The 13,212-nt window shown below is 38.0% G+C and overlaps 1 protein-coding gene across 4 annotated transcripts in view; it reads left to right on the top strand.

Moving 5' to 3' along the window:
- Gne (glucosamine (UDP-N-acetyl)-2-epimerase/N-acetylmannosamine kinase) overlaps positions 1–13,212 on the top strand; it is a 50,720-nt gene that overhangs the window by 10,524 nt on the left and 26,984 nt on the right. For 2 of the 4 annotated variants that reach the window (XM_010619365.3, XM_010619366.3), the window contains one exon: positions 2,845–3,050. The exons of the other annotated variants lie outside the window; for them this stretch is intronic. In XM_010619365.3, coding sequence (XP_010617667.1) covers positions 2,845–3,050 — 206 coding nt within the window. The remainder of the gene's footprint in view (positions 1–2,844; positions 3,051–13,212) is intronic. 4 annotated transcript variants of the gene reach the window in all.

Genomic DNA, 13,212 nt, shown 5'->3' with positions numbered 1-13,212 from the left:
TATCTCCTTTACTGTTACAGTACACAAAAGTATTGTCTTTTTAAGGTTTAACTTAAAAAATAAGCTTTGGCCTTTAAAAGATCATTCTTATATTTTTAATATTTTATTTATATGGCTAGTTTGTTCTACTTAGGTAGAATAATCATTCAGTAACCTGGTAAACTAAGCACTGTCAGATGGAAAGTTTACTGATCTTTGTAAAACAAACAGAAATTGACCAGTCACGAATATTTTGTTTTGCCTCACCTCTCAGATTAAATATGACCAACAGTGTATTCGGTTCAAATACAGTGTTGGTCAGTGCAAGAAGGATTATGGTGGGGTGGGGGTGGGGGTGGCACACGCCTGCAATCCCAGAACTCTGAAGCTGAGGCAGGAGGATTGCCATGAGCTGGAGGCCAGCCTGGGCTACATAGTGAGTTCAGGGCCAGTCTGAACTACATAGCAAAACCCTGTCTAAAAACAAAACAACAACAAAAAAATCCCTGAACAAACAAAAAATGATTATGTAAAAGGACACAAGGTAGTCATTTTGGAAGAACAGTTTTGTTATTTTAGTGATTAGTGCTTAGGTCTTGTGGGTATGACTCTCTTGGCAGAATTCTCATTATGTAATAAATGCTTTCCATTGGTGAAATTAGATTTTACTAGGGACTAAATTCAGAATGTGCTCAGTAATGGGGCAGTTGGCCCGAAGATGGGCATGGTCACAGAATTCTACCCTGAATGAGATGGAAGACCAAGGGGAAAGGGCTACCAGTGGGTTTTCCAGTGGATTTCAGAGGGAAGCCCTCCCTGTTTGATATTATTACTCAAGCTATCTGGTTCAAATTCTAAATATTGATGTACTTTCTGAAACCTAAGCATTGAGGTCATAGTCTTGAACTTGCTGATGTAGAGATGTTTAAAATATTTGATAAAATAAATCTCTTATATCTTGCCTTGATTTTTACTTTTAGAATGGAGGGTTAGGGCATGGGGCACAGGAGAGGGTAGAGGAGTTGAATAATAGTAAATTTCTGTGTTGTAGTCCATAGTCCCCAGAGGAAGGTAGCAACTTAATTAGGTTTGGAAGAGAGGGAACTGAGGTTTATGTGAATCCTTTCCATAAGGAGTGTTATGGCGTGTGTCTAAATGTCCCCCCCCGCAAAGCCTCATAGGTGTCCATAGGTGGGGCTTTCTCAGAAGTGGCTGGATCCAGTGTATGATGCTGGAAATGATTCATGGTGTAATGCTAGGCTCAGAGGTACTAGGATGAAGGATTGGAGTACTACCCACCCTAAGTAATCTGGATAAGATACAGAAAGATGCTCTTAAGTTCCCTTGCTTGCTTGGTTTTGCTATTTTCTGCATACAGTGAACTCTTTCTGCATTGTGGCACCCCTCTGCCACGTGCCACTCTGCCTTGGAACCAGCCCGTTATGGACTGAAACCTTTACAAACTGAGCTAAGTAACCCCCCTTTAACTTTGGTGTCAGTATTTTGTCTCAGCAATGAGAAAAAAGTGACTAAAACAAGGGATGATACTTAGACTGAGTTTTGAAGGATGACTGGGCATCTAGGCAGGGAGAAAAGATTTTAGGTGGAGATATCTGTATCTATAAAGGCATAGAGATCCTGAAAAGTAGAAGTGTAGGCAGTTTGGTGTGGCTGGTGCTTTGGCACAGGGTAGAGCAGGGTTTAGACCAGCATGCTGTATTTTATAGTGATATAGTATGATACATTGTGATGTAATATGATAATCAGATTTATGAACTTCGGCAGGATCAATTTCAAAGCCTGTGGGAAGCAGGACAGGACAAGACAGGTGAATCACTTAGCAGTTTCAGTAGTTCAGATCCAGGATGAGAGAATGGACTAGGAAAGTTCTAGTTGGGATGAAAGATACTCAGGAGGTGAATTGACAGGATTTAGGAGGTACTGGTGAGGAGCAGAAAAGACAAAAGATGTCAAGGCCTTTGGATGGATAGAATTACACAACTGAGAGAACAGGTTTGGAGAAGGAGAGTTCGGTTTGGGATCAAGTGCTCATCGGACATAGGAGAGGTAACTGCTAAGTCTGTTTAGAGTTGTCCACCCGGCCACTGGTGTGTAGGTGCTAATGAGTTATTAAAGGTAGGGTTTTAATCTTATTCATTTTTCTGTCACAGCGCTTCTTTAAGAGAGTGTATAGAGTGAGGCTGAGTAGATTGTATTCCTTATAAGACATGATCTTGAATCTTGAGGAAGTAATTGCTCTCTTTAGACTTGTGTTTCCCTGTCTGTAAAGCGAGGGAATAACTAGATCAGTGGGGTTCTTGTTCCAAAGTTTTGTAACAGTCTCTTATGTTGGACTCAGTTATAAGGTGTGGCAGGTAATTTTTAATAATAATCAAGAAGCTGATATATGCTTGCCTTTAAAATGAGAGTTAAAGCCAGGCATTGAGTTGGTGCATGATTGTTATCCTGTTACTCTTGGAGTTGCAAGTTTGAGCCCAGCATGGGCAACTTAGTAATTTAGCAGAGGCTTGCCTCAAAAAATAAGAAAGGGGCTCAGGATGTGGCTCAGTACAAAGGCCCTGAGTACAATTCCCAGTACAGAAAAAAGAGAAATGTTGATTTGCCATTCCTTATTCATTGCCCTGAATTGTTTTCTTGAATGTGAGAGCGAGAAGAGAGTGGAGTTATAATTAGTGTGCTGGAACTTCATTAACTAGCTATACCAGTGGGAGCGTCACATAGCAGTTCTGGACAAAAGTCTTTGAGAATCACCATAGTAAATGGTAGGACTTAAAACTGAAAAGTTATGTTTTTATATTGAGGAATTATTCTATTTTTTTATTTTTTTATTTTTTGAAACTTCAGGAACTCTACTTTAAGAAACTCTCAAAACGAAAAAATCAAGTCATGGAGAAGAATGGGAATAACCGAAAACTTCGGGTTTGTGTTGCTACTTGCAACCGTGCTGATTATTCTAAACTTGCCCCAATCATGTTTGGCATTAAAACGGAACCTGAGTTCTTTGAACTTGATGTGGTGGTGCTTGGCTCTCACCTAATAGATGACTATGGGTAAGACAAAAATGTTTTCTTATTCTTTGCAGGAGTGTACTGAAGAGAGCTTGGATTTTGTAAACATATGGACCTAGCTTCAAATCTGTTCTACCACTTAGTTTTTTTTTGGTACCAGGGATTAAACTCAGGACCTTGTACTTGCAAGGCAGGTGCGTTACTAAATCCTTGGCCCCACTTAGTAGATTTTATGTGGTCTTGGAAAAGTTGTCAAGAAGAGCTACATTGTAAGTTATTGTGAGGAACAGAGATAGTTAAAATATCCATCACAGTGATACTACTTAGTAAATATTCATAAATGATAATTATAAAAACTAGTGCTATTTGTTATTACATTCAGGAAAAATGCCACTTATAAATATATATTTTTATGACTATAACAATATGATTCCATGTAATATGTTTGTAAGGTGTTTTTTTTTGTTGTTGTTATTGTTCTTTTGTTAGAGATTGAACCCTAAGCACATCTTCTACTGCTTAGCCACCACCCCCAAGTCTGTTTTACAAGTTCGAATGGCCATTCTTCAAAACTGGTTTATAGGTCAAAAGAATATAAACTAGTATTATGGAACAAGATTTTAAAATTCTGATCAGTTTTTGAGGTAAAGTAGAAATGTTACAGACACCTTTGATAACTACTTTTGTAACATTAAATTTTTTGTGTGTTTTTGAGATAGGGTCTCACTATGCAGCTCAGGCTGCCTTGAACTCATTATGTAGTCTAGGCTGGTCTCAAACTCATGGTTCATCCTGCCTTAGCCTCTCCAGTGCTGGGATTAAAGGCATGTGCTTCCACCCCCAGTTACAACATTAAGTTTGTAGTTTACATTTGGAAAAGGAAGGTTAAGTAATCTTGATGGGAGCAAAATATATAACTCAGAAATGAACATTCTTTTTTTTTTTTGGTACCGGGAAGCAAAGTTGGGTCCTTGTGCTTATGAGGCAGGTGGCAGAACCATTGAGCTAAATCCCTGGCCCTGAACGTTCTTATTTTTTTATAATTTTCATTTTGAGACAGGGCCTTCTTATGTACTTTAGGCTGGCCTTGAATGCACTGTGTAGCCCAGGCTGGCCTTGAACTCACAATGATCTTCTTACTTCAGCTTCTGGAGTGCTACTATGCCCAAATAATTTTGCTTTTCATAATAAAGAGGAATTTAGTGCACCCTTGTGGCATTAAGATGTTCATGCAGTCTCCAAAGATGTTAAATGGATTATTATATAGGAAAGTTTATGTTAAAATTGTTTATTCAGACTATTCTTTATAACCAAGCTGGGCATGGTGACAAAGGCCTGTATTTCTGGCACTTGAAGACAGAGGATCACCAGTTCAAGGCCAGATGGATTATATAGCAAGACCCTGTCTCTGAATATGTACATAAAAGAGAACAACAGTAAAACAAATAAAAAACTTGCCTTCAGAAACCAATTTGAGGGCCGGGGATTTAGCTCAGTGGTTCTGCTGCCTGCCTTGCAAGCACAAGGTCCCAAGTTTGATCCCGGGTACCAAAAAAAAAAAAAATAATAATAATAATAATTAAGGGCTGGGCATGGTATTGCACGCCTATAATCCCAGCACTTAAGAGGCTAAGACAGGAGGATGACTTGGAGTTCAAGGCCAGCCTGAATTACTGAGTGAGACCCTGACTCAAAAAACAAAACAACAACAACCCAATTTGACAATTTGCTCTCAGACAGTATTTAAAAAGTAGAGAAGAAAGTTATGGCTAACTCAGGGATTCATAGATTTTTTTAAAATGTAAAATGAATTCTGAATGAATGTAAAATGAATCCATGTGGGTGATAACATAAGACAGAAGAGAAATTTTAGCTGGAACCAGATGTAAAAGTCTGACTCTTCTCTAATGAAACTTTGGTAGGAAGACTGGTGGGAGAGAGATTCTCAGGAAAACTGTAGTAGATTTCTTAATCTCCTATCATAGTAATCAAGGATGGAAAGGTAGTATTTGTCTAGAGAGACTAATGAATAGCAAATTTTACTGGTGCTTAATGAAAATGTATATTTCAAATATTTTCTGACTTGAGATTGGTTGCTTCTTAGGAGAGGAATTGAATGACTAGGAGACGAAAGTAGAAGACTTCTTTTTACTATATAACCTTTTTATTTCTTATTTATTTTTTTGAGACAGGATCTCACTAGTAGTTCAGGCTGGCTTTGAACTCACTATATAGTCCAGGCTAGCCTCAAACTCAGTGATCCTCCTTCCTCAGCCTCCTGAGTGCTGGGATTACAGGAGTGTGCCACCATGCCTGGCCCCCTTTTGAATTTTAAACCATATGAATTTATTGTTTTTTTTTTCTTTTTAGAAGGGGTCTTGCTATGTTGTCTGGGCTGGCCATGGACTCCAGGGCTCAAATGATCTTCCTGCCTTGGTCTCCTGAGTAGTTGGGATAGGCATGTGCCACTGCACAGAGCTGGTATTATTTATTTAAAAATGATACTAAAGCAACAGAAAAAGTGAGCTACCTTCTGTTACAATTACAGACAATCCCAGATTTATAATTATTCACCTTGCAGTTTTTTAATTTTATGATGGTTGAGTCATATGTGATATACATTCATCAGAATTTCACATTCGGAATGTATCTCACATTTTTGAATTGTCTTTCTCCTGGGCTAGTAATATGTAGTACCATACTTGTTCAGACTGCTGGGCAGCAAGAGCAAGCCTCAGTTCCTAGTTAATCATGAGATCAAGAGAATAAACACTTGGGTTGTGATCCTAGCACTCTGGGAGGCTGTGGCAAGAGGATCTCAAGTTTGAGCCCAGCCTGGGTAGCTTAGTGATGCAGTGAGACTGTCTCAAAATAAAAAATGTTAAAAGGAGTGGGGATGTAGCTCAATACATATGCCCTGGGTTCAATCCTCACTGTGCCCCCTCAACCAAAAAAGAAAGGATAAACAACTGCTATTCTTTTTGTGTGTGTATGTGTGTGTGTGTGTGGTACCAGGGATCATCAGTCACGTTTGCCAGGCAGGCATGGTGTCACTGAGCTACGTCCCCAGCCCTGATATTCTATAATGTACTGTGTTTTAAAATTACAATGTTTGGTATCTTAGGTGCATTAAATGCATTTTCAACCTGTGCTATTTTCATTTTACAATGGGGTTATCAGGACATCCCATAATAAATTGAGGGGAATTCATACTTGGACTTTTTAACTAGCATTCTTATACTTTTAAGAATTGAGTTAAAAAGTAACAACAGCATACTTGGAAATTCACTTCTTCATTTTTTTCATTTAACAAATAGTTATTATGAAATTAGCATGTGCCAAGTGGCAAATAAGATAGAAACAAAGTCCTTGTTTTCTTAGAACTTATATTCTGATGGGGGAGATAGATGATATACATAGAAGTCAAAACAAAAAAGAAAAGAAAAAGTAATAAAGTGGTAAAGGAGATAAAATGATAAAGGAAAAATTGAAATAAGAAATAAATTTATAGTTGGGTGTGGTGCTACATGCCTGTAGTCCCAGCACTTGGGAGGCTGAGGCAGGAGGATCACTTTGAGTTCGAGACCAGCCTGGGCTACGTAGTGAGTTCCAGGTCAGTCTCAACTACATAGTGAGACCCTGTCTCAAAAAATCAAAATAAATAAATAAATGAATAAATACATTTTATGATTTGAAGTGCTTTCATTTGTAGGGGAAAATTAGGTATAACTGAACAAAATATTCAAATTATAAACAAATTTTTTAAGAAAAAGCTCAGGCTCTAGTAATGGCAGAGCAGCTTATATCTGACTCATTCTACTGCTATCCCTTATAAACTCTGGAGAAGATTTTAAAAAATACTAAGAGAGGCTGGGCATGGTAGCACATACCTGTAATCCAGCACTCGAGAGGCTGAGGCAGGAGCATTGCCGCAAGTTTGAGGCCAGCTGGGGCAACACAGTGAGTTCAAGCCCAGGCTGTACTTACATAGTGAGATCTTGTCTCAAAAACAAACAGTCCCTCCCCCCACTTAACTGGAAAGCAATTAGTATTAGGCAGAAACTGAAGGAGATTCAATCTACATAAAAAAAGGAGCTGTCTTGGGCCAGGGATTTTGCTCAGTGGCACTGTACCTGCCTTGCAAGTGCAAGGTCCTGAGTTTGATCCCTGGTACCCCCCAAACTAGGAGCTGTCTTATAGTTAGGAAGATACATGTTTAATCCTTCATTAGAGTGTCCACATGATATAGGTTGACTAGAACTCAAGCAAAAAAGCCACTGTTGTTTAGGCTTAGGTACTAGAAAATGGAACTTGGGAGGTTAGAACATCTGGAAATTGAGGGAAGAAATTCCAGAAATAAAGGATCAGAGGGGAAGCCCCAGAATCTGTATATTAATTATTTTGCAATTCTTGGTTGACCACTGAATAGCATATAATGGGACTCCAAGAAACTTTTCAGGAAACAATAGCTGGAGGCTGAAGAAACTGATACAGTTTTGTCTGTTGTCCATTTCAGTAGAGGCAGTTTGGAGTTTGAATCCTACCAAGTTAGAGGGCCTTCATAAACCCCCCCAGGCTTTTCATTGGAACCCCAGAAAGACTGCACCTTAAGCGTATAAATTGTATCCATTTGGCTCTTTAGGAGGAAAACTGAACCAGATTCATCTTACTAATGCTTCAAACTAAGCTTCTACAAATTGTACATCCACTAATTTTCTTCCTGCTCAAATGAAAAATCAAGTCTTAAAGATAACAGAACCTGGAGGCTCTATAGTATTTCAATCACGATGTTCAGTATATAATCCCAAATTGCTAGGTATGTGAAGAAACCAGAAAATGACATCAAGAGAAAAAGTAGTCAATAGAAACAGACCTAGTGATGCTCAGATGTAATTACATTCTCAACAAGCAGCTTGAGACAGGGAAATATAAAAGAAAATCTGTTAATTTTAAGAAAAGTACTGAAAAGACAGGAAAAAAAATGATAATCCAAATGACATAAATACCAAAGAGAAGACAGGGTCAGTGAACTTGAAGACAGATAAATAAAAATTAGGTAAAGAACAGGTCAACAACAAAAATTATGTAAAGTGAAAAACAGAGCTTTAGTGACTTCTAACAGATATTTCAGAAAAAAGGAGGAAGAAGTTGGGGTAGAAGTATCTTAGAGGAAGTGGTGGCCAGAGCTTTCCAAAGTTGGTGAAAAAAAATCAGTGTATAGGTCCAGGAAAGTCAACATATCCCCAAAAGGTAAATACAGAGATTACGACACTAAGGCAAAACATAGCTTGCTCACCAAGGCAAAATGTAGTCAGTTTGCTGAACGCTAAGGAAAATTTCAACAGCAGCTAGAGAAAAATGATATTTCCTATAGGGGAACAATGATATGAATGATAACTGACTCTTCTTTAAAGCAATAGAGACCAAAAGATGATGGAACATCTTTAATATGTGCAAAGGGAAAAAGCAAAAAAAAGAAAAAACAACAACAACAAAACAACAAAATGCAGAAATATTTATCCAGTGAAAATATACAGTAAAAATAAAGATGAAGTAGGCTTGGTGTGGTGGCACATGCTTGTAATCCCAGCATGGGGCAGGAGGATTACCATGAGTTCAAGACCAGCCTGGGCTACATAGTGAGTTCAGGGACATCCTGAACTACATAGTGAGACTGTCTCAAAAAACCAAACCAAAGTGAGAACCAAGACCTGTCATGTAAAGGTACAAGATCGCAATGATGAATGTAACTGTACTGTATGCCTAAAATGTATCAAAAAAAAAAAAAAAAAAAAAAAAATACAGAAGATGAAGTGAAGGGCCATGGATTTAGCTCAGTGGTGCCTCCAAAGTGCAAGGTCCTAAATTCGATCTCCAGTACAAAAAAAAAGATGAAAATATTTTTTCAGATAAAAGCTGAGCAAACTCACTATCAAGTATGAACTACAAAAAAAAAATGCTAAGGCAAGTTAAGACTGAAGAAAAATGGTATAAACTTAGATTTACAATAAGGAGTAGCTAGAAATAGTAAAATATAGGTAAACATAAAAGAATACCTTTTCATCTTAAATGTCTAAAGATTTATTTGTAGCCAGGTATGGCACATGCCTGTATAATCCCAGCACTCTAGGAGGCTGAGGCAGGAGGTTGCAAGTTCAAGCCTAGGCTAAGTAAATTAGCAACTTAGTAAGGCACTGTCTTAAAGTTTATAAAAATATATACAAATATTAAAGTGATAAAAGAACAATTCTTTAGGAAACTGTAACAATCCATATGCATCTAGTAACATGCATCAGACAAACCTGCAATTAGAGATGAAGATTTTAACTTTTCTTAGGAACTGATATAACTAGAAAATCCCTAAGGATACAAAAACCTGGAGCAAAATAGCTTATCACCTTAGCCTAAATGACACTTAAAAATAGGTGTATCCAATTGTTGCAAAATACATGTTCTTTTCAGATGTGTATGAATATTACCAAGATAGAGCATGTCATGGGCCGAGGCTCAGTAAATTTCAGAAGACTGAAATATTAGAGAATGCATTCCCTTATCACAAAATTCGTTAAATTAGAAATCAATAACAAAAAGTAACTAGAAAAGTTAAAATATTTGGAAATTAAATATACTTCTCAGTAGCCCATAGATCAAGACAGAGTCATAAGGAAAATTAGAAAATATTTTGGACTGAAATTATAGCATATCAAAATTTGTGGAAGGTGATGAAGCAGCCCTTGGGGGAAATTAGTAGGTTTAAATGCTTATATTAAAAAATAACTTTGAAAAACATTTTTAAAATAACTTGTTTGTTTACTTGTTTGCTTGCTTGTTTGTTGTGACAGGGTCTTGCTGTGTAGTTCAGCTGGCCTTGAATTCACTATGTAGTCCAGGCTGGCCTCGCAGCAACTGCCTGCCTCAGCCTCCCATGTGCTGGGATTACAGACATGCCCCACCACGTCTGGCAAAAAAGAACTTTAGAGACAGTGATCTGTGTTTCCATTTCAATAAACAAGATGAGAAAATTAAACCCAATCTTTAAGGGAGGAAAATAAGAGTGCAAATCAATACAATGTAAAAATAGATAAACAGAAAATTAACAGCCAAAAGTTTTTTTTTTTTTTTTTGCGACAGGGTCTCACTATGTAGTTGAGACTGACCTGGAACTCACTGTGTAGCCCAGGCTGGTCTCAAACTCACAGTGATCCTCCTGCCTCAGCCTCCCAAGTGCTGGGATTATAGGCATGAGCCACCAGGCCTAGCAAGTTAATTCTTTAAGAAACAAAAAAATTGACAAACTTCTAACAGTACCTAAGGAAAAAGAGAACACAGAAATGACCATTGTATAAATGACAATGTGTATATCACTGCTGACAATGATGGGATAAAAGGGGAATATTCTGCCAATAAATCTGACAATTTGGATGAAATGGACAAACTCCTTGAAAAAAACACTGCTTGAAAAACTTATGCAAGAGAAATAGGAAATCTCAGTGGCCTAATATCTATTAGAAATTGAGACTGATGCAGTGGCACATACCTGTAGTCCCAGTATATGGAGGCTGAAATAGGAGGCTTGCTGGTTCAAGGCCAGACTGCACTACATTGTGAGTTCAAGGCCAGACTACACTACATAGCAAGACCCTATTTCAAGTTTATCTCAAGAATTCAGGATTGACTTAAAATGTGAGTATCGATATAATTGATAAAAAGGGAAAACATACATGACTATTTCAGTTTTGACAAAATTAAGCAGTTCGGCAGGCATGTTGGTGCATGCCTTTAATCCTGACACCATGAAAGGCTGAGGCAGGAGGATTGCCAGTTTGAACCCAGCTTGGACCACGCAATGGCATAATGAGACCCTGTCTCAAAATTTTGAAAGATAGAATGGCTTAGGGATGTAGCTTAATGGGAAAGACATGGGTTCAATACCCAGTACCAAGAAAAAATATTATAGACAATGAGTATGATAAAGCTCTTAACTTGGATTAGAAGGGAAACCTCAATCTGATAAAGGCCATCTGTGAGAATCCTACTGCTATCATAACATTTATGGTTTCCCCCTAAGATTGGGAATGAGGGAACGATTTCTACTTACTTTTCTACAACTTGTAGCAGATATGAAATAAAGGAAGAAATAAAAAGTAAAGACATGATTATCTTTTTTTCTTTTTCTGAGATGGGGTCTGTGTAGTTCAGGCTAGCCATGGCTAGTTCATGGTGATCCTCTTGCCTCAGCTCCCATGTGCTGGGGTACAGGTGTGCACCACCACACCTGGCAACATTGTTTGTGTAGGAAAACCCAAAGAAATCTACAAAAGTATACTACAAACGTGTGATACAGTGTGTGATGGGTTCCTGAAAGATAAATTCCAGATTTTTGTGTTCCTCGAGCAAAGAATTGCAAGCATGCACCCAAAGGTAAAGGAAAAAGCAGCTTCATTTATTTGAAATTAATGGGGAAAGTTGTGCTCAGAGCTAGCAGATTTGTACCAGCAGAAACAAAAAGGTGGCATAAACAGAAAGAAGTGGTGCCAGGGCAGTGGGGAGAATGAGAAGAAAAAAGTAAGTTAGGGTCCAAGGGCTGGGGATTCAGCTCAGTGGGGCCACTGCCTGCTTCACAAGCACAAGGTCCAGAGTTCAATCCTCGGTACCAAAAAACAAAAACAAAACCCTTGGGAGGCTGAGGCAGGAGGATTGCTGTGAGTTTGACACCAGCCTGGCCTACATAGTGAGTTCCAGGACAGTCTCAACTACATAGTGAGACCCTTTCTCAAAAAACAAAACAAAACAAAACATGGGAGAACCACCTAGCATGTCTCATTGGATCTCTGGACGTGAAATGATCAACAGGGTGCTGAGTGATCTCAAGGGAATCTAGTGCGCATGAGTTTCCCGTAACACTCGTCATGTGCATAACATTCAGTCCCTATGTCTGAACCTTTAATGAATTTTGAGTAGCGAAAAGGTTACTGAAGGCCAGGTTACTGTATCTAACATGCATGTGCTCCAGACTGAAGCTTTAGAGATTTCTTGGGTCTTTGTTATTTTTAATTTCTGCTTCTCTTAGGACAGTGGAAGGCTTGGCCCAAATTCAAGTGAATGGAGAAGTAGTCCTACAGCCCTAGTTGTGCTATCTGCACTAGAATAATGTATATAGACTCCTTAATGATCTGAGACAATATGAAATAGACCAAGTAGATTATGAAATTGTATGTATGGTGTGTTTTCAACTATGTTAAGTATTTGCATAAAATGAAGGGAAATTATATCGTTGCTGATTGGTAGATTAGTGGATAATTTCCATATTTTCTATTTTTAAGATAATTAACATATACTAAAAGAACCACGTCTTTTAAAATTTAGTCATAACAGGAACTTTAAGGGATTGAGAGTTGCTGGTATTATACCATGAAATAATCTTGAAGCTGCATTTCACTGCTTCTTTATTTTTGTGAAAGCTACATTTTCATTCTGTATGAATTTATTCCTGCATTAATGATACTATAGAAAGAGAATTCAAGGGCAGGGGATTTAGCTCAGTGGTACCATGCCTGCCTTGCAAGGGCAAGGTTCTCATTTTGATCCCCAGTGCCAAAAAAAAAAAAGAATTCAAAAGATAATTTCATCATTCAGAAATTGATAGCACAGGGGTCCGAGATTTAGCTCAGGGGTGCTGCTGCCTGCCTTGCAAGTGCAAGATCCTGAGTTTAATCGCCAGTACCAAAAAAAAAAAAAAAGAAAGAAAAAAGAAATTGATAGCACAGTGACATGTCAGGCATCTTGGTTTCTTTCTTTTTTCTGAAAAAAAATGAGCTTTGCTTTCATAAGTAACATTTTTTCTTTTACAGTACATACCTCTTTATTTTTTAATTTTTAATTTTTATTTTTTATTTTTTTGGTTTTTTGAGACAGGGTCTCACGATGTAGTTCAAACTGCTCTGGAACTTACTGTGTAGCCCAGGCTGGACTCGAACTCACAGCAATCCTCCTGCCTCAGCCTCCTGAGTGCTGGGATTACAGGCATGCACCACCACGCCCGGCTCCAACACACCTCTTTTTTAAAATATGTATTAAAAAATAAAAGAAAAATGTCTTGACCACTTTTAAATTTGTATTTTCTGCCTAATTAAAAATATTTTTCCCTCAGATGTTTTCCCTCCAGCTATGGTTGGAAGGGGCACAAGGGAGGTTTTTGAGATGA

The sequence above is a fragment of the Fukomys damarensis genome, unplaced genomic scaffold, assembly GCF_012274545.1.
Source record: "Fukomys damarensis isolate Sample0158 unplaced genomic scaffold, DMR_v1.0_HiC HiC_scaffold_36, whole genome shotgun sequence".
NCBI classification, from domain to species: domain Eukaryota; kingdom Metazoa; phylum Chordata; class Mammalia; order Rodentia; family Bathyergidae; genus Fukomys; species Fukomys damarensis.
This window is presented reverse-complemented; position numbering and strand designations above follow the sequence as displayed.